At 45.8% G+C, this 21,240-nt stretch overlaps 2 protein-coding genes across 2 annotated transcripts; both read left to right on the top strand.

The window, feature by feature from the left end:
* Window positions 1-11,798: 11,798 nt before the first annotated feature.
* On the top strand, window positions 11,799-12,755 carry LOC133048610 (olfactory receptor 13C7-like). Its single transcript, XM_061132358.1, has one exon. It carries the CDS (start codon window positions 11,799-11,801, stop codon window positions 12,753-12,755), a length of 957 nt encoding a protein of 318 aa, XP_060988341.1.
* A 5,441-nt stretch (window positions 12,756-18,196) lies between these two features.
* On the top strand, window positions 18,197-19,153 carry LOC133048601 (olfactory receptor 13C7-like). The gene has a single exon (XM_061132349.1). The coding sequence runs from the start codon at window positions 18,197-18,199 to the stop codon at window positions 19,151-19,153; it is 957 nt and encodes a 318-aa protein (XP_060988332.1).
* The last annotated feature ends 2,087 nt before the right edge of the window (window positions 19,154-21,240 follow it).

Genomic DNA, 21,240 nt, shown 5'->3' with positions numbered 1-21,240 from the left:
AAGCAAACACAAATATACCTTGAAGGAAGGCAACATCATCACTACCTCTAAATCAGGTCCACAAACAATTCTGCAAATACAACTCCTGGCACACATTGAAAAAGAGTAAGTCACACAGGAGACAAGACAACATAGCTGAAAACTGACAGGAAAAAGCAGAAAACCAAGCCTCCTTTCTTAGTGGAAGGTGAGGGACCACAGCTGCTCTGCCCTGGCATCGCCTATTGAGAGAATTAACCCAGACACAGTGCCAAGGCCTTCACCTCTTGTTGATCCTTTGGGACATTCGGGGCGCAACGGACCCTTTCGTGCACTGTGGCCAAGCTGAAGGAGCTTGGCCTTCTGATGGACTGTCCCTTCTTTTCTTCGTTCTCCATCTGCCTCACCAGAGGCACCGGCTTCTCCCTGAGACTGTTTCCACCATTCCAAGTCCTCCTCTGTCAGCCTTTCTTTCTGGAAAGCTTGAATCTCCCCTCAGACTTCTAAGAGCTCCCCAAACTGGGATTTATTCTGGACCAGTAAAAAAAAAAAAAGGTAGGTAACACTGAGGATGTTGGGCATTTGCCTCTATTTGCTCTGTATCTAAAACATTCATGAATTCCCAGATCTCCACCTCTTCAAGTGTTCTCAGTCATCCAGCCCCTGCCTCGACTCTGCAGGGAACCCTCCTGCCTGGGGAGCTCTGAGACACTTGTCTGGTGGTGCTCAGCACTGTAGCTGTGACCAAGCCCACACCACAGTAATTCAGTTCAGGCTGATGTATTTACTGAGCATCTGTGCTGAGGCGGGCACTGTGTTAGGTGCTGGGATCACAGCAAAGAAGGGCACAGCCTACAGCCTCAAGGGGCTCAAAACCTAATAGAGCAGACAGTCACGCACATAGTCACACACACAAGTAATTATGTCATCCTCGACCAGAACGGTGCCTCTCACGGTATTGACACCAGGCCTTGGGACGTATTTCGCAATCTGTGCCCTTTCCAATGTGCAAAGCCCCTTGCTGTGTTCCTCGTGGCCCTCTGGCCTGCCTTTGGCTCCCTGAATGATGTGGGGCGCTGTGCTTTCTGGCGAGACTCATTTCGCTTTGAAGTAGTTCCCCTTTGATATTGAGCCGAAATCTGCTTCTTTGCAACATTAATCCCTCTTCCACAGACAGCCCTCCAAAGGTCCAGAAATAGCTTGGCTTTGGCATGAAGATAAACAAGAGTCCATCTCTCTTTTTCTCCCGGGGCCTTAAAACAGTCGTATTTCTCATGAGCAGATGTACCATCCAGAAACTGACTACACAGGCTGGTCACTACTGAGAATGGCCCCCACCTTGAGCATGGCTCACCTGCCCAGAACACAGTGCCACCTGGATATCTGTGCTGAGACAGTAAATCAGTACCAGGCTGGGTTTTCACTCTATGTCAGCCAGCCCTCCAGACTTTTCCCCAAACCTGGATTCTGTGAAGAAAATATTCCCTCCACGTCATCATCACTAGATCCAGATTCGTGGCTCATTATTATTGCTGGATGTTGGATTCTTAACTACAAAAGAAGAAAAAGCCTCCCAGTTTTAATCAAGAAGGGACAACTGTGTGAGAAAAAGATTATGAGCTGTGGGGTTCCAGGCAACCCTTTCCTTTCTGCACAAAGTGGGGTGAGGCCAGATGACCTTAGAGACTCTTGCAGTTTGATGGGTTTATTTGCCTGTGTGAGAATAACACCTTATCCATGAAGGGCTTCCTACCTCGCCTTCTCAACCCTATTCCATTACAGTCAAGTCTGAGAACAGAAATGCCGCTGCACTGATGAGACATTTGGTGTCATCAAATCCTGCGCTTACCTTTATCAGAGACCTGTGAGCAAGAAGGGTCTGCTTCCTAAGGGCTGGGAAGAGGCCACATATCAGAAAGAGCAATACCAGGTGGGAAGTATCAGGGTGAGGGTTCAGAATGTGTGACAGGTGAAGGGTCTAGCCAGTCGTCTGCCCTGTGTCTCAGGGTACAATTTCCAAAGGACTGGCCATCACCCTTAGAAGATAATTTAAATTCCAGTCTGTTCCTTGGGACCGTTTTGTCCCTGAAGTCATTTAAAGTTTGGAAAGTGAGTTGACACATTTAGAAACTTTGTATCCTTCTGGGATAACATCCCCAAGATCCAATTATGTTGAAGACATCAGAGGAAGTTTACTGCCTGCTTCCTTTCTCCCTCCCTCCTTCTCTCCCTCTCTCTCTTCCTTCTCTCTTAATATCACAATCCCATTAACAGAACCCAACAGCCTGCTGGTCAATGACTACATGACTCATGGGAATCTCCAGGCAAGAATACTGGAGTGGGTTGCCATTCCCTTCTCTGCAAGTCTGTGCTTATGCGGTGGTTTATAGGGGTCTGAGTGAAAGACACAGTCTCTTCCTAATTTTCAACTTGTGGCATTAGGGTCCTTGAAGTATCCCACCGTGATCTTCCTGAATCCTCCCCTGGCATCCATCTCAGTCATTGCCCTTTCAGCATCCTATCATCTGCTCATATGCTCCCAGACCTTATGGGAATCCCAGGGATGGATACAGAAAATGGTTATCTTTCTCTATCCAGCAAATGATTATTGAGTGTGTACTGTTACACAGAAGGCAGAAATGTGCCAAGAACCAGGGTCTAGAGACAGGAAAGTGAAAAGAGAGCTACCACACAAGGAAGGAGGCACAGACCAGGGAGAATGCCCACGCTTATGTGATAGCCCAGAGGGAGGCGAGGGCCAGACCTCCGGGAGAAGGTAACCCGAGGTCCGCGGTGTGCTGGCGCTGGCTCCCAACTGTGTACATCTCCTCCCAACTCCCATGCAGTGACTTTGTTGGTAGCTTGAAATGGGCCCTCCTAGGAGCGTTTACACCACAGAAATCAGCAAATGTTCCAGATCAGGGCTTTTTCTGACTTGGGGATGTGGTTGTTAAACACTCATCAGCACTCACTCACCACTGGAGTGGAGGCATGTCCGTCTGCCAGACGAAGGGGAGTGGGGAATCGTTCCAGCCAGAAAAGGCTGCATAAATCAAAGCTCAGAAACGAGACGGAGCCCCTGGAGTAAGGAGTGACCATCAGGGCAGTGTTTCTAGAGCACAAAGGGGCTGGATGGGGAGGGAGGCAGGGCTGGACCCATGCTGATCTTTTGGGACATCCTGAGGAGCTAGGACTTTTTCCTGTAGCAGATGAGGAGGCAGTTAGGGATTTTAAGTAAGGGTCTGACATGATGAAATCTGCATCTTAGGCTGGTCCTTCCAGTCACAAAGTAGAGGGAACACTGGGGGCAGGAGGGAGGACAAACAAGGTCTAAGGAGACAGAGAAACACTTCAGGCAAACAAAGATAAGAATACTGACTGGGGAGTGATTAGAGGGTGAAGATGAGGAGATTAAAGAAATGTTTGGTAGATACAAAATACAGTATTCGATTTTGGTTGAATGTAACAGACAGGAAAGAGGATAGAATCAATGTTTCTAGCTCAGATGATGGGTGGATGATGGTGACATCGCCAAGGTAGAGAATATTGATCCAGCTGATGGTTTGCGGGGAGAAGATGAATTCATTTTGGAGTATAGAATGTTTGAGGAACTTCCAGAAAGATATGGGGAAAACGTCTGAGCTCGAGACTCATCAACTTATCCATCACTTAGGGAGAGTGTCTGGAACCCTGGAGTTGTGGGCACTGCTCTGCTGTCTGCGGGTACAAGTCTAACTGTATTGCCATGGGAGATTGTTGGTGGACCCCTGAAGTGCCAGTCATACTATCTACAGTTTCCTTGACCTCTGGGCCACTAGGGACCCATCTGCTCTGTTATGAGAACTTTCCGAGGAAGTGGATTTCTGAGGACAGAAAAGCAACTCCCTGTTGGTAGGAGAGAGAGTGAGGCCACAGAGACCAGTGACCAGAGGAGGTCAGCAGGGCTGTAGACAGTCAAGGGTCGAGATTCACGAGTGAGGGGCGAGCAAGGACTGGAAGAGCAGAGACTCCGAGGAACTACAGGAAGCTGCTCTGACCATGCATAAAAACACCCTCCTTCCTCTGGGAGACCTTAAAGGTATAACTGGGACCCCAATCCTAGAAGTCTAGATAGACCAGGGCTCTCGGGCAGTAGTGTGCATCAGAATCGCCTAGGGGACCTGTTAAAACACAGATTGGAAACACACAGGTACACACACACACACATACTTGTGGGTGCACAAGCAGGTTGCTGGGACCCACCCCCAGAGACTGATTAAGCAGGCCCAGGGAAAAGCCCAGGAATCTGCATTATCAACAAGTTCCCAGGTGGTGCTGTTGCTGCCCTCTGCCATCACACTGAGTAGTCTGGGGCTAAACTTCTTACTAACTCAGCGTGTGGGGGTCTTGGGACATTGAGATTTAAGGTATTGCTGAAAATGCTTCTCCTCATTACTCCTCATTGTCTAGAGAAGCCTTGGACAGACCAGCCAAGGGGATGTTGGGCTTTAATTGTGTGTCAGAAATCTCTTTTCTGCAAGTGTGTTTGTGCGTATGTGTGTAAATGAGTTTGCCAAAGAGAAGTGGACTGCAGGAGCAGTCTGAACTCCAGCAAGCCCAGCATCCTCTGGGGAGACATCTCTGTTTATTGTGGCATTCTGAGGACAAATGTGGACATGACACCCCCATGAAATTCACAAGGCCTGTAACCAGATCCCTACTCAAGACATCTGGAGATTCTCTCAGGAGTCAGGAGTAACAGCACGTTCTCTATGGAGGCGGAGAAGCAGCACTACCATTTTGAGATGATCCCAGGGCTGGAACCAGGTGCTCTAAAGGTCAGAGAGACAGAACTTTCCTGAAGAGAAGGGAAGGGGTGGTAGAAGGAGGGGCCAAAGTGCTGGCCCTTCGTGGAGGGAGCCCCCTCGCGCGGCAAGAACTCAGTGGAGAAGCGAGTGTGTAATCTCTCGTGTCTGAACACTGGGTCATCTGAACAGTACTTGTCTGATTCACCGCTCTGTCCCAGGAAGCCTCGTGTTCTCCTTCTGAGGGGGTTCCTTACGTTGTTTCCAGGCTCTGCACCAGAGTGGCCGAGTCTCCACCTCGGCAGACTCTGGGCAGTGACCCCCAGGAGTTGGGGGACAGAGAACTCTGCCATGCAGGGGTGAGCAGGGACCACTCGGACCCTGACTGACAGGCCAGTACCTATTTAACCATGGGGCCCAGCGGAGCCACTGCCCCCTCACCCCGTGAGCCCCACAACATCCCCTAACCCTTGAGGAAATCCAAGTGTGCAGTGGGGAGAGGCTCCTGGCGCTTAGAGGGCAGAGGTTAAAGATGCTAGACATTCTGAATACAAGTTACTACAGCCCAGGAAAGAAGGGTCCTTCCAGCTGTTCACATCCAAGTATCCCTCGTACCTGCTTCATAGGCTTTGGGGAGAACTAGATAAGATTTAGAAAACATCTGTAAGTTAATGGCAGCCCTTACTAATAGTAATATCTCACCATTATCTCAAATACAACAAATCAACCGGCCGTAAACGGTCTCAATCACGGAAACTGTCTCTTAGTCGTATCTCTATTTCTAGTAACTAGCCTGGAGCTGGGCACATAGAACTAGAGAAACTGTACATGGAAATGTCGGAGACAACCGTGTAGCCGCGCTACCCCCACCAGCCCAGACAGTCTCTCCTTCTAACTCCTTCCAAGTCTCAAGATCTGGGATTTTAACCATTGTTCATTTTTCTCTCTCCTGCATGTCCCACCCCTGATCTATCTCTAAATTCTATAATTTCTTCCTTCTAAATATCTCCTGGGGCCACCCTTTCCTCCATCCCTGTTACTGTCATCCTGGGCTGATTCTGCCTGCCCCTCCCGGGCCCAGCCCCCCGGACAGCTTTGTGACATTCTCAGACATGTCTCAGTCTCTGGGTAGTCCCACTCTGCTGGACATTCTCTGAAGGCAAAGACCCACTTTTGGCCATCATGTCCCCCCACCCACCCCTACCTTCTGGTACCTGGCTCAAGGCATGTTACACATGACATGTTTGTAGTGTAGAGATTGTTCAGAGTGGAGGGCAGGCTGGTAGGGGAGAGAGACAGAGAAATAAAGAGAGCCTGCACTTGTGCACTCTGCCTCACCCAGTGGAGGGGAGGAGATGCCTAGGTGGCCAGGAATCTGTCCAAAATCCCCAGGAATATTCAAAGCACTGAGGCCCAGCTTTTTCTCTTGTAGGCAATTCTGAGGGTCAATGACAGAGCCAATTGTTGGACCAACTCTTGATTCAATTCTTGAACCAACTGTTGTGATCAAAGCCTGGGAGAACTCCAACTACCTGGCCAGAGAGCATTCTTTTTTTTTTTTTAATGTTTCTTTTTTTTTTTTTTAATTTTTTTTTTTTTATTAGTTGGAGGCCAATTACTTCACAATATTTCAGTGGGTTCTGTCATACATTGACATGAATCAGCCATAGAGTTACACGTATTCCCCATCCCGATCCCCCCTCCCACCTCCCTCTCCACCCGATTCCTCTGGGTCTTCCCAGTGCACCAGGCCCGAGCACTTGTCTCATGCATCCCACCTGGGCTGGTGATCTGTTTCACCATAGATAGTATACATGCTGTTCTTTTGAAATATCCCACCCTCACATTCTCCCACAGAGTTCAAAAGTCTGTTCTGTACTTCTGTGTCTCTTTTTCTGTTTTGCATATAGGGTTATTGTTACCATCTTTCTAAATTCCATATATATGTGTTAGTATGCTGTAATGTTCTTTATCTTTCTGGCTTACTTCACTCTGTATAATGGGCTCCAGTTTCATCCATCTCATTAGAACTGATTCAAATGAATTCTTTTTAACGGCTGAGTAATATTCCATGGTGTATATGTACCACAGCTTCCTTATCCATTCATCTGCTGATGGGCATCTAGGTTGCTTCCATGTCCTGGCTATTATAAATAGTGCTGCGATGAACATTGGGGTGCACGTGTCTCTTTCGGATCTGGTTTCCTCAGTGTGTATGCCCAGAAGTGGGATTGCTGGGTCATATGGCAGTTCTATTTCCAGTTTTTTAAGAAATCAGAGAGCATTCTAAGCTGAAATTTCCTTGTAGTAAGACAGGAGCTTTGGGTAGACTTCACAACATTGCCTAATTGGGTCTATGAGGCAAAGTCTAAATTCTGAGTCTCTCATCAAACTTTAAATTGCTTCTGGGACAGGGTCTGGCCCCGAAGCAAACCAGCTCTAAACTCCTGAGTCATCATGGGACCCTCTGGAGAGCAGGGTGGAGCACAAGAGAAGAGGGTACTGAGCCCAGGGTTGGGCACGGCTTGCCTACTGGCACTGTGGTGCCACTTCCTCCAGGCTGGAGGTACCTGGGTGAGCCTCAGCCTTGAGAGTCAGCCCTCGTCTCCTTGCCTGCCCCAGAGGCAGGCAAGGGCACTGTGAGGAGCTGTGGCTGAACTTTGGAGCCTTCTACACCCACGGTCACTTGGAGACACCAGGATGTTAGACCACAGTTAAAGGGTATGTGTCCCTGTTAAGAGCACATGCCCAGCTGTTGCCAGAGCAGCTCGGAAGGCTATGGCCTGTGTGGCCTCCTTGGTTATGGCTTGGTAGCACCCAGATGGGCAGGTGACACCAGAGACAGTCACTTCTCCTGGCCCCCAGTAAACTGGCAGCCTGCCCACTCCATGGCCTGCCTCCCTGCCAGCAACAGACCCAGCCTTCAAGGGGTCCCATACTGGGTAAGTGCTGGATGACCTTCAGGGCTGGTTCTTCACCAGCTGGGGCATCCCTGCATTGGCAGGTAAAGAACCTCACCTGCCAATGCAGGAGACTCAGGTTCAATCCTGGGTCAGGAAAATCCCCTGGAGAAGGAAATGACACCCTGCTGCAGTATTCTTGCCTAGAAAATCCCATGGACAGAGGTGGGGATTGAAAAAAGTCAGACATGACTGAGCATGCACACTTCACCAGCTGGGAGGAAAGAAAGGAGTCTCAGGCAAAGAGGGCTGAGTGGAGAGGGGCAGGGAGAAGGACTGGGCTAGGGGGACAAGACAACTGTCTCCAAAAGCTCTGAGGGCTGTTACTCTGGCAAGGGAGCACGTCAGTTTTGCATGTACCCAGGAGGCTGGCTTAGGACCAGGGGAGGAAGGGAGAAAAGGGCACACGTCAAGTCCCTGAACAACTAACAGCTCAGGATTCCCGACAACAACATCGTAGGCCATGAGTGCTGTCATCATTATTCAGAATGCTCAAGCAGAGGCCAAGAAATCACCTCCTGAAGACAGGGCCCCTGTAACAGGTAGGTTAGAGGAGGGGACTGGATTGATTTAATATCTGAATATTCTGCCAAGCTTCTAATCTGGCACACACCCCCCTCCCCCCAGTAGTAAAGGGGACTTTCTCTAAAAAGGATTCTGCATCCCTTAATTCCTGATATCCTGAGATAACCTCTTTTGGACACTGTATCATCACCAAATAGAAAAAAAAAACACCTCTTCTTCAGGTCCAAGTGCAATCCACAAATCTCTTTCTTGTCCTCAGTTTCTCCACCTTTAAATCAAGAGGTCAGTGATTCCTGAGACTGATGGACATCAGAAGTACACGGGGAGCATTTATTTAAAACAAAAAAACCAACACTGATCTCTAAGACCATCTGTAAAGGCAGGACCCAGCAATATGTCCCTGTATTTTCAATTTTTTTGGTTTGCAATTTCTCCCTCCATTCTTTTTTCCGTTTATTTTTTTTTCAACTGAACTATATTTGATTTACAATATTGTGTTAGTTTTAGGTATACAGCAAAGTGATTCAGATATGTATATCCATATATATATATGAATATGAATATACATGTATATATTGCTTTTCAGATTCTTTTCCATTATAGGTTATTATAAAATATTGAATATAGTTCCCTGTGCTATACAGTAAACCCTTTTATATATTTTATATATAGTGGTATGTATCTGTTAATGCTATATTCCTAATTTATCCCTTCCCTGCTTTTCCTCTTTGGTAACCATAAATTTGTTTTCTATGCCTGTGATTCTTTTTCCATTTTGTAAATAAGTTCTTTTGTATTATTTGTAGATTTCACATCTAAGTGATATCATATAACATTTTTCTTTCTCTAACATACTTCACTTAGTATGATAATCTCTAGGCCCATCCATGTTGCTCTAAATGGCAATACTCATTCTTTCTTATGGCTAAGTAATATTCCATTGTGTGTGTGTGTGTGTGTAGGAATTTCATATATAATATGTTGAAATTTCAAATATGTATACACACACACACACACACGCACACACACCACATCTTTGTCCATTTAACTCTTGAACATTTGGGTTGTTTCCATGTCTTGGCTATTGTAAACAGTGCTGCTACAGACATTGAGGTGCATGCCTCTTTTTGAATTAGAGTTTTCATCTTTTTCATATTTATGCCCAGGAGTGGGATTGCTGGATCATTTAATAACTCTATTTTTAGTTTTTTAAGGAACCTCCATACTATTCTCCACAGTGGCTGTACCAATTTATATTCCCATCAACAGTGTAGGAGGGTTCCCTCTTTTCTAAACCCTCTCCAGCATGTATTATTTGTAGACTACTCGATCATGGTCAATCTGAAAGTTCTGAGGAGCTACCTCATTGTAGTTTTGGTGTGCATTTCTCTAATAATCAGTGATGTTGAGCATCTTCTTCATGTGCCTATTGGCCATCTGTATGTCTTTTTGGGAGAAATGTCTATTTAGGTTCTATTCATTTTTGATTCAATTTTTTAAAAATATATTGAGCTGTATGAGCTATTTGTATATTATGGAAATTAAGCCCTTGTTGGTTGCATTGTTTGCAAATATTTTCTTCCAGTTTTAAGGCTGCCTTTTCATTTTTTTTCCTTTTCATTTTGTTTATGATTTCCTTTGTGTGCAAAAGCTTATAAGTTTGATTAGGCCCCATTTATTTATTTTTACTTTTGTTTCTTTTGCCTTGGGAGACTAAACTAAGAAAATATTGCAATGACTTATGTCAGAGACTGTTTTTCCTATGTTCTAGGAGTTTTATGTCATGTCTTATATTCAAGTCTTTGAGCCATTTTGGAATTTACTGTATATATGGTATGAAGGAGTATTTTAATTTCATTGATTTACATGTGACTGTTCAGCTTTCCCACCACCACCTGCTACAGTGACTGTCTTTTCTCCATCGTATAATCTTTTCTCTGTTGACAAAGGTTAATTGACTCTAGATGTGGGGGTTTATCTCTGAGCTCTCTGCTCTGTTCCATTGATCCGTATGTCTGTTTTTCTGCCAATACCATGTTGTTTTGATTATTGTACCTGTGCAGTGTTGTCTGATGTCTGGGAGGGTTATGCCTCCAGCTTTGTTCTTCCTCCTCATGATTGCTTTGGCAATTCTGGGTCTTTTGTGGTTCTATATAAATTTAAGGGTTATTCATTCTACTTCTGCCACAGGTAATTTGATAGGGATTGCATTAAATCTGTAGAATGCCTTGGTAAGATGGCTATTTTAGCAATATTAATTCTTCCAATCCAAGAGCATAGGATACCTTTCCATTTTTTGCATCATCTTCAGTCTCCTTTGTCAATATTTTACAGTTCTTAGCATAGAGGCCTCTTACCTCCTTGGCAAAGTTTATCCCTATGTTTCTTTTTTATGTGATTTTAAACAGGATTTCTTAAACTTTCTCTTTCTGATATTTCATTTGTAGTGTAAAGATGTGCAACAGATTTCTGTATATTAATTCTGTATCCTAGCAATCTATATTTGTAACCAGCACTCAGGCAGCTATTAGACAGCCAGTTCCATGTTGTTTTGGGAACCATGCAGCAGGGCGTGGTGATAATGTGCTCTAATTTCTTTGGCAGTGAAGTTGTGATGATCTACAGTGTGACTCTGGATGTTCTGAGAGGCTGAGTAGAGTTACATGTGATAATGTCTGCAAAACATCTAAATGGCACTAGACAGCTTGTGACTCAAGGTCCCACTCAATGTAGGCTGGGAGTGTGAATTCTGAGTGGGCTCTGACTGTCAGGAAAGGTTTTATTCCTCTGGGCCAAGTCCGAGAGCAGCCAGGGTGCAGGCATGGTATGATTATGGGGGCAACGCACAAGACCTGCTCTGCAGATCAAATTTCTGGAGACTCTGGTGGACGCTCCATGTTACAGGCTCCAAAAATTCGATTTCATCAGATTTTTTAAAGAAGTTTAAGATCAAATGAACTAATTCATACTTGTTAAACTCATAAAACATTGAAGTGTAAAACAGATACTGTATAAGAAATAAAACTGCTCAAGAGATGAGAAACTTCATGTTTTTAAGCCAGCACATCTCTCCCCATAAGACTACCTGGGAAGTCGAATTACAATAGAAACCTGGTATGTAAAGAGGAACTATATCTGGAGGAATGGGCCATGTGACCTTAATGGCCAGAATCACTGAGCTGGGACAGCCTGAGGACCCCAACTACATGGCAAAGACAGAGTTATTCAGAAGCCTCTGATTTGTGGGTAAGTTCCGGATATACACAATATATGTAGACCTAGGACATTGCTTTAGGAATCGTTGACTACACAAAAATGTCCTTCATTTTATTAAGTTTCATGAGATTTTTAGTCTGTTCTTCATGCTTTTGACTGATACACAACCTGGCTTTCAGATTAGTGGTTTTTTAGTTGAATCCCACAGTGTAGGCTTAAAATTAGAGACAAGATACATATTATGATCCCCCTGTATTGACCTAAGCAAGTCATTGGAAATCAAACATGTATTTTCTGCCTTCAGTATTCCTAGAGATAAAAAAGAGAGATTGAAATGGAAGCATCCAACCAATCCAGTGTGACGGAGTTTGTCTTGCTGGGCCTCTCTGCCCACCCCAAACTAGAGAAAACGTTCTTTGTGCTCATCCTGTCCATGTACCTGGTGATCCTGCTGGGCAACGGGCTCCTCATCCTGGTGACCGTGTCTGACTCCCGCCTGCACACGCCCATGTACTTCTTCCTGGGGAACCTCTCCTTCCTGGACATCTGCTACACAACCTCCTCAGTCCCCCTGGTCCTGGATGGCTTCCTGACCCCCAGGAAAACCATCCCCTTCTCAGCCTGTGCCATACAGATGTTCCTCTCCTTTGGCATGGGTGCCACAGAGTGTGTGCTTCTGGGCATGATGGCGTTTGATCGCTATGTGGCCATCTGCAACCCCCTGAGATACCCCGTGGTCATGAGAAAGGCTGTCTACGTGTCCATGGCAGCCACCTCCTGGCTGGCTGGTGGAGCTAACTCCTTGGTACAGATCTCTCTAGCAGTACAATTACCCTTCTGTGGGGACAATGTCATCAACCACTTCATCTGTGAGATCCTGGCTGTCCTGAAGTTGGCCTGTGCTGACATCTCCATCAATGTGGTCAGTATGGGGGTGGCCAATGTGATCTTCCTGGGGGTCCCAGTTCTGTTCATCTTTGTCTCCTACATCTTCATCCTCACCACCATTCTGAGGATTCCCTCAGTTGAGGGGAGGAAAAAGGCCTTCTCCACCTGCTCTGCCCACCTTACTGTGGTGGTCATCTTCTATGGGACTATTCTTTTCATGTATGGGAAGCCCAAATCCAAGGACCCCCTGGGGGCAGACAAACAGGAACTTGCAGACAAACTCATCTCCCTCTTCTATGGACTTCTGACCCCCATGCTCAACCCCATCATCTACAGCCTTAGGAACAAGGATGTGAAGGCTGCTGTGAAGAACCTCGTGGTTCAGAAACACTCCACTCAGTGATCGTGGGATGTGTCCCATGACATGATCTGCACACTCTGATGACTGCTGCTTGAAAATCTCAATGCAAAGTAATGCCAGGTGAGGGGCAAACTCAGTTTAGAGTCATGCTACCCACAGTGTGGTCCATGGAGCAGAAGTATCAGCAACACCTGGGGGCTTATTGGGCATGTAGAATCTTGGGGCCCATTCCAGACCTACTGAGTTAGAATCTACATTTTAACAGGGTCCCCCAGGTAATTCATATGCATAGTTACACATTGGGAACTATAGTTGAGAGTGTACAGTGGGGGACTACCCTAGTGGTCTAGTGGTTAAGAATCCACCTGCCAGAGCAGGGGACATTGATTCAATCCCTGATCCGGGAACTAGAATCCCACATGTGGCAGAGTAACTAAGCCTGCTCACAACTAGACAGCTCTCACACCACACTGAAAGATCCCACATGACTCAGCAAAGATCTCGCATGCTGCAACTAAGGCCTGACATGGCCAAATAAACAAATAAATATATATATCTATATATACAAAGAGTATACAGTGGATGTGCGGTGTTCCTTCAGACCCGACTCTCACCTACCTCGGGCTGAAGCTGTCATAGCCTCAGCTTCTCAGAGTGTTGACAGTGAGTCCCTCTGCTGGCCTGCCCTTGGTCCAAGAGAGTTACCTCACCCAAAGTCACATTCCCTTCCCAGAGGCAGCACACATCTACTGATTGGTCATTGTCAACGTAGAGTCCTGATCCTCCTTGCTTCTGATGGGGGTGACTCTAAAGAGCCATCCCAGCCTGAGAGCTTCCTCATGACAGAGTTCTTCCTCTGCTCAGCCCTGCTTCCTTCCCCACCCCCTAGTCCACAGGTGTTGATCTTAGCAGCACTCCCCAGTCAGCATCCTGCATGAAAATCTCCGCACCAGAGTTAACTTCCTGGGAGACCCAACCCAGGACAGAGAATAATGGTCAGTATCGGCACTGACGCATGAATCTCATGTGGGGTTCTCAGAGCACGTCCTTCTCAAGTGTTTCCTGCAGCCTGACTCCCAAGGAAAGTAACTCAACAAATTCCTTTTGTTCAAAGAAAAAAGTATCCCCTAAAAACAACAAAAAATTCAGTTCTCTTACTTTTCAGTTCTATAAGTGGAACTTCATTTGTGTTTACCATATGAGTATTTTTACTCCAACTCAGAGAACTGGCAGGGCTGTGTCACACCCTGGGCATGTGAGTGCAGTATCAGGTCTATGAGCTTTTATCCGAGGACAATGATGTTTGATGTCTGGAAAATATGTTGGCTCTTAACTATAAACAAAATAAATTAAATTAAAAACCCTTAAAAATCTCTGAATAATTGTATACTTACATGCCTACAAAAGGGAACATATGGCAACCACAGTAACGGGTAAATATCTGTATTTTAAAACAATTGGTACTTAGGTACTTCTATAGGAACTCCTGAGCTTTCATGATTATTGTTGGGAAGTCATAGAATTACAAATTAAATACGTCACTTGTAAGTCAAATAGTTTTAATAACAGAAGTAGAAAAATTATTTCAGATTTACCACAAGATCATACTTAAAATGAGATGTAGGTACATTTTGACATGATGTGGGGTGAGAACTCTAAGAGTCCCTAGGCCTGTGACAGCCTTCAGATGGACCTGATAGTTACAGATATATTGGGCTTTAGTGCCTAAAATTTAATTAGCACACAGGTGCTCGATAAGACACACAGACTTCGCTCCCCAATTAACTTTCAACTCTCCCTTGCCCACCTTCACCTCTTGTGCTCAGAAAGACGTGGGGCGTGTGGCTGGTAGACTTCTTTGCGAGGTCTAAGACGGGGACACTTTTCCCTAAGAGATAACCCTAACCATGCCAGCCTGTAGCTGTGGGCGCTAGAGATCCCCAAGCAGGGGCTGTAAGGCTCCTTCTTCTCAGGCCTGATGAAGATGATGGAAGCGTGGATGGAGGGGGCTGAACCCACACTCTATGACGAGACCTCTGCATTTCCAGTGTACTAACAGGGACTATGATGCCTGCAGGGATGACAAGGATACAGAAAGAACTCGGACTGCAAGTTCATCTTCTTAGCAATGAAGCATCAGTACTTACGATCTTTTTATTAGCAAATTATCCTACTTCTCTTTAAAACAAATCTTTTTTTTTTTTTAATACTGCAGATTTCTTCTCTTGTTCCCCAAGTACGCTTACATTTGACTTTCGGTTAAATGAATCAGCAGTCAGTTTTTATATTTTCAGAACTGTGCTCACCACTAATCAAGGTCAGGTATTCCCCAAGAACATGGCTCTCACGAGGTTGTGAGACCCATGTTCTCACAAGTGCCTGTGACTCGGCACCCTCTTTTCAGATTTTTTTTAAATTGAAGTATAGTTGATATTCAAGGTTGTGTTAGTTTCTGATATACAGCAAAGTGATCAGTTATATATACACACAACTAAGACCAGTCTTTATCAGTTGCTTTTGATAGAGATTAGGCTTCAATCCAAAGCTCCTCACCTCCTCCCAACCTTCCCCCTCATCCACTTTTAAGGGAAATACCCCATCCTCAGGCTTACTGAGCAGGCTTGGCCATGTCCCATACCACCTGACTCTCATCTCCCTGGCCCCAGTTGAGACTACCTGAAAGATCCCATGTTCCTAGCCACCAGAGATCTCCAACTATCCAGAAGCCAGTCTCCTGCCTGGCCTGCGACTCCAGAGCAGCTTCCACCTACGGCATGACCCTGTTGCTCTTTCACCAACCCCAGAGTTCTCTAGGCCCCTTATGTCCTCTGCTTTAGCCTGTAATCCTCACTCAGCTCAGTATGATGCTGAGGGGCTGCAGGGAGGGCCAGCACCTCTAGAGCAGATGGATGACCACCTCTAGCCTTGCAGAGACAAGGGCAGAGCCCCCTTTAACAGACACCATTGTGGTCAAAGCACAATCAGACCTTAGTTCTCTCCTCTCCCCCCAGGAAAGTCAGCAAGGCAAGGGCGGAAACTTCCTAATCTAAGGAACATTGGCGAGTTAAGATTGCAGAGCTGTCTGCAGCTTATCTAATTGGGTTTATGGAACACGGGCCCTACATTCCTGTGAGGCCTCCACCAAACTTTAAATTGCTTCTGGGATTAAAACTGGCCCCAAACAACCAGAGCTCTAGATTGCGCCATGGCTCCTTGACAGAACCTCTGGAGAGAGGGCCAGGGGCAAAGAGCATGACTGCCAGGACCTCCGGGAAGCAGTTCCTCGAGCTGTCCTCCCTCCTGCTAGCTCATTGGGGGTGGACAAGGCCAGGGAAGGGAGCAATCAGAGCCCCTGCAGCTACGGCCAACCCCCAATTCTCATTCACTTGCTGTGAACTCTGAAGGGACTGCTCGGCTCCAAGACAGCTACACAGAGCTTCCTGCGTGCTTCCAGGCACAGCCTCACCAGCAGGGGATGGTCAGGGCAGGCAGTTCAAGCCATCACCTCCCAGCCACCTTCCCTGCCCACGACCTCCTGCCCAGGTGAGCTCCTGTCCCCACCATGGCCTCATCCCTACATAGGGCACAGACCTGTTTCTCTCTGTGGCCAAACCTTCTTCAGATTGGTGGGGAGCAGAGGATAGGTGGCATGAGTGGAGACCTGGTCACAGCTTCCATCTCTCTGAAGGGTTTTAAGGATAAGGGAGCAGGCATGGCCTGGAAGTCTAGACCCACTTTGGGGCAGAGCAGGGTGGAGGAGTGGGGATGATATTAGAAAAAGGAAGTTTCTGTTCAGTTTAAAGGAAAACTTTCCAACAATAGAGGGTCTCTGATCAAGGAATGGGAGCCATGTACTTACATAACTCAAGGCATTCAAAGGAGCAATTGGAAAAATTGGGCCTCATAGAAAGTATTTACACAGTGGAGGCGAAAGAGGCAAGACCAGTTATTTTGCAACATTCCTGCCTAGTCTGACACTCTCTAGTCAACAGTATTAATATCTTGAATAACAAATCTCTTTTTCTCAAATGTTCCTGACACCTACAGTTAATCTCCTCTAATAATTGCATGAGGGTGGCTTGAGACTCTGCCTGGTTTCTCCCACCCAGTTTCCCAGCCAGCACCAGTGTAATAGTCACAGATGATGTGAATGAAGCCCAGGGACACACTGCTATGAGGCAGATGTCTTGGAGAAAAGTGCGACACCTCTATTTCACATGAGTGTCCTGGGGAAGTGAGGATGCCCAAGACTTCGTCATCAGTCCTTTGCTCCTCAGTAGACCTGCTCTGGCATTAATGGAACAAAACTACATTCAGAGAGATGAAGGGAGAAAGTGAGGAGCCAGGCTCCATCCTAGCCCCGTCCTCACTGAGCTCTAGTTTCATCTTTAATGTGAGAACTCTAGGCTTGAGATTTTCTCTAATGTACTAGACCTACTTACTGGTCTATGGTGACTGAAGTGCATCCTACATGCATGTCTCCTTTGAGCCACTCCTCTGCAAAGCTGGGTAGAATTGTCTGTTTTTCTGTGGGGGAGAAAGCATGGTCTAGCACTGCAGGGGCTTTAATTAGCTCAGGAATAGAAGGGCCTGAGCTAGGAGCTGCGACTTACAAAACCACTCCAAAAGCAAGGAGCTTGGTCCAAAAGTCACTGATGCTCATACTTGGAGGCATGATGGACACTTGTCCTTGGACCCTGTCCCTGCTCCCCAGCCCCAGGGGCTGGTGAAGTCTGAGGGAACTGCAGTTCTGGGGGCAAAGGCCATGGGTAGAGAGAGGGGATATGGACGGGCAGTGGTCTTCTGACCAGAAAGACCACTCCATGGTCTTCTGACCGGAAACTCCTTATTTACATTGCAACAAAGGGAGGTCGCCAACCAAACTCACCAGAAATGAAGTATAAACCAGGCACCAGGTAACTAATGTTGATGCTAAGCAGACCCTGATACTCCTCGTCTCTGCTCACCACATTCTGTGTAGGACTCCATATGGAGCCAAATTATCATCAGAAAAGTATTACCCAAGCACAGAATTAGAGCCAGGAGAGTGAGTGAGGTGATGGCAGTTGTCAGCATCACTAAGCATGTGATTGCCTGAAGCCCCCGAGGACCTGCAGGGACAATGTGGGGACAGGCAGGACTGGATCAGGCAGCACACCCTCAGCGTTCCTTTCTTACAGTCCTCACCCATCCTTACACATCCCTACCTTCAAGTGAGTTAGCATTACTGATCAGGCTAAAATTCTATCATATATCATGGCTTGAATAGATTTCCAGGGTCTGCATTTCCTGCTGTAAATTTGATATATCCTGACTTTTAAGGTAACTTTTGTGAACAGTGAATTTCATCCCTTAAATGCAAATACTATAAGTTAGCATGTGAAAGGTTAAATTTACTGATAAGTTCTGGAAGGACATATTGATCCCTATAAACATGTGTTTCCTGTCCTCAGTTTTCCTGAGGGTAGAAGAGACAATTTAAAATGAAACTGGCCAACCAATCCACTGTGGCAGGATTCGTCTTGCTGGGGCTGTCAGATCAGCCGAAGCTGGAGAAAACGTTCTTTGTGCTCATCCTGTGTATGTACCTGGCGATCCTGCTGGGCAACGGGCTCCTCATCCTGGTGACCGTGTCTGACTCCCGCCTGCACACGCCCATGTACTTCTTCCTGGGGAACCTCTCCTTCCTGGACATCTGCTACACAACCTCCTCACTCCCCCTGGTCCTGGATGGCTTCCTGACTCCCAGGAAAACCATCTCTTTCTCAGCCTGTGCCATACAGATGTTCCTCTCTTTTGCCATGGGAGCCACAGAGTGTGTGCTTCTGGGCATGATGGCGTTTGATCGCTATGTGGCCATCTGCAACCCCCTGAGATACCCCGTGGTCATGAGAAAGGCTGTCTACGTGCCCATGGCTGTCAGCTCCTGGCTGGCTGGTGGAGCTAACTCCTTGGTACAGATCTCTCTAGCAGTACAATTACCCTTCTGTGGGGACAACGTCATCAACCACTTCACCTGTGAGGTCTTGGCTGTCCTGAAGCTGGCCTGTGCTGACATCTCCATCAATGTGATCAGTATGGGGGTGGCCAATGTGATCTTCCTGGGGGCCCCAGTTCTGCTCATCTTTGTCTCCTACATCTTCATCCTCACCACCATCCTGAGGGTCCCCTCAGCTGAGGGGAGGAAAAAGGCCTTCTCCACCTGCTCTGCCCACCTCACTGTGGTGGTCATCTTCTATGGGACTATTCTCTTCATGTATGGGAAGCCCAAATCCAGGGACCCCCTGGGGGCAGACAAACAGGAACTTGCAGACAAACTCATCTCCCTCTTCTATGGGGTGCTGACCCCCATGCTCAACCCCATCATTTACAGCCTCAGAAACAAGGATGTGAAGGTCACTGTGAAGAATCTCGTGAATCAGAAATGCTTCCCTAAGTGACAGTGGGAGAAAGCAGTGAGTGTATCTTGCAGTTCTCTGCACACAGGGGATCCCTAGGGAATGGCCACTTGGTAAGCATAGGCCGGCTCCATGATCCTCCACATCAGTCTCACCACAAGACTGACCCCCAAAATGCACATATAGGTAGGGCTTTTCTGAATAACTGAAAATGGAACATCAAGTCTTTAGAATGAAGAGGGGGCTATGCTAAATCTCCTAGAAGCAAGGATAAGTGACTATTACAATTTATTTTTATTCTGAAAAAACAACCAATAAAAATTAAAACTTTATACAAAATTGCTTCTTTCTTTGTTCATGTGCAGACTAGCTCCAATTTGTATGTGTAATTATGTTGTTTTCTACTCACTGTATAATGGGGAGCATGGCAGTGAGGAAAAGTCACTTCTTTCAAAATTTATTTCTTTTTAATTGGAGGATAACTGCTTTATAATATTGTGTTTGTTTCTGCCCATACATCAATATGAATCAGCCATAGGTATACATAAGTCCCCTCCCCCTTGAACTTCCTTTCTGAAAAGTCATTGCTTAGTTGGTGTCCAAACCAAAAACCAATCTGCCATTTTGGAAAATTACCAAAACCAAAACATCCCAAATAACAATATTTAGCCCCTTTTTCACTGCAGGGGCTCAGAGTGTTTCTCAGAGCCAATTTTATATCCGAAATATAAAATCCCAGAGCTAATTTTGGGAAACTCCTTCTTCTCCTCAGTACATAGAGCACATCTATTCCTATCCAGATTTGCAGAAGAGTTGTTTCAACACCAACTGAAATTAGATATCGCAGGCCAAGGGCAAACTTTATAGAAGTCTCTATTTAATCATTGTTGTTATTCTGTTGCTCCATCATATCTGACTCTTTGTGACCCCGTGGACCGCAGTGCACCAGGCTTCCCTGTCCTTCTCTATCTCCTGGAGTTTGCTCAACCTCATGTCCATTGGGTCAGTGATACTCTGAGTCCTTTCCTTCCCCTGGAATTAATGTTTGCGACCATCCAAACCTCCGTGGTCATACTCGATCATATCTAAGATTTGGGTCGGACATGGGCACCAGCTGCTAAAAAAAATCTATCTGTAATGATCCTGTGGTTAAAAGCATAGACTGTGGAGCCAAACTCAAGTCAAGTGCCTCGGACTATGTAACTTCAGGCACATTACAAACATTACTTAATATCATAGACTCTCGGTTTGCTAATGTGTGAAACAGTGATGATTAAACCAACCCCAAGGATTTGTGGTGGGGATTAAATTAAAATGGGGCATCATATATATTAAAAATGCACAGTGACCAGCAAAGAATAACCTCTCAATTAATAAATGAACGGTGTTTATTATTAATGAAATATGCTAAATAATTCTTTTGCGGGAGCTTCATGACACAGATAGAGTTCAAAATCACACTTAACTGGGTCAATTTCAGTTTATGATTGCAGCACATTTTTGGCTAGATTTCTAGCTTATGAGCTAACAATCTCATTTCTCTGGGCATTTTCCCGTCACCCCTCATCCTCATCCACAGAGATGAGGGACTTAGGTCTGTGCTGTCTGATGCTAACTCTATCTAGAACAAGCAGGTTCTTTCTGCCAGGTTTTGGGGATTGTCATTAATGCCCAAAGACTCGCTGGATCTATAACATGCAAACATGGGAGCTACAAGGAAATCATGTTTGAACATGTGTCTTGGGGAACTAACTGTACATAATAAACCAATATATATTATATAGTATAATATACAGTTAATGTATATATTAAGTCCAGATAGGGAATAAAGTTTATTTTGGCAGAGAGTGTTAAACAGAAAACAAGTCTGCAAAAATAAAAGAACAGCCAAAGAGCAAAGATAGGAGATGAAGGCATCTTCCTGTGTTCTCAGTTCTTGGTTTCCTTTTTTCCCTAGATCTGGCCACATTACTGCACTTTTGCCTCCAAAGGACATCCCTACATCCTGATACTAGATTCTATCTTTCACTAATTTAGATTGTTACTTGCTTTGAGGAGAGGGTAATAAAAGTCACATCTAGTATGATTACTAACTTGTGTGAAACAGATATGCTCTTTTCTGCGCATGT

This window comes from Dama dama, chromosome 29 (genome assembly GCF_033118175.1).
Source record: "Dama dama isolate Ldn47 chromosome 29, ASM3311817v1, whole genome shotgun sequence".
Classification (NCBI taxonomy): domain Eukaryota; kingdom Metazoa; phylum Chordata; class Mammalia; order Artiodactyla; family Cervidae; genus Dama; species Dama dama.
Note: the sequence above shows the minus strand (reverse complement) of the source record. Positions and strands in the feature narration are given on the sequence as shown.

Bases quoted from the DNA above. Each gene is read 5' to 3' on its own strand.
- LOC133048610 (XM_061132358.1), top strand. From the start codon at position 11,799: ATGGAAGCATCCAACCAATCCAGTGTGACGGAGTTTGTCTTGCTGGGC.
- LOC133048601 (XM_061132349.1), top strand. From the start codon at position 18,197: ATGAAACTGGCCAACCAATCCACTGTGGCAGGATTCGTCTTGCTGGGG.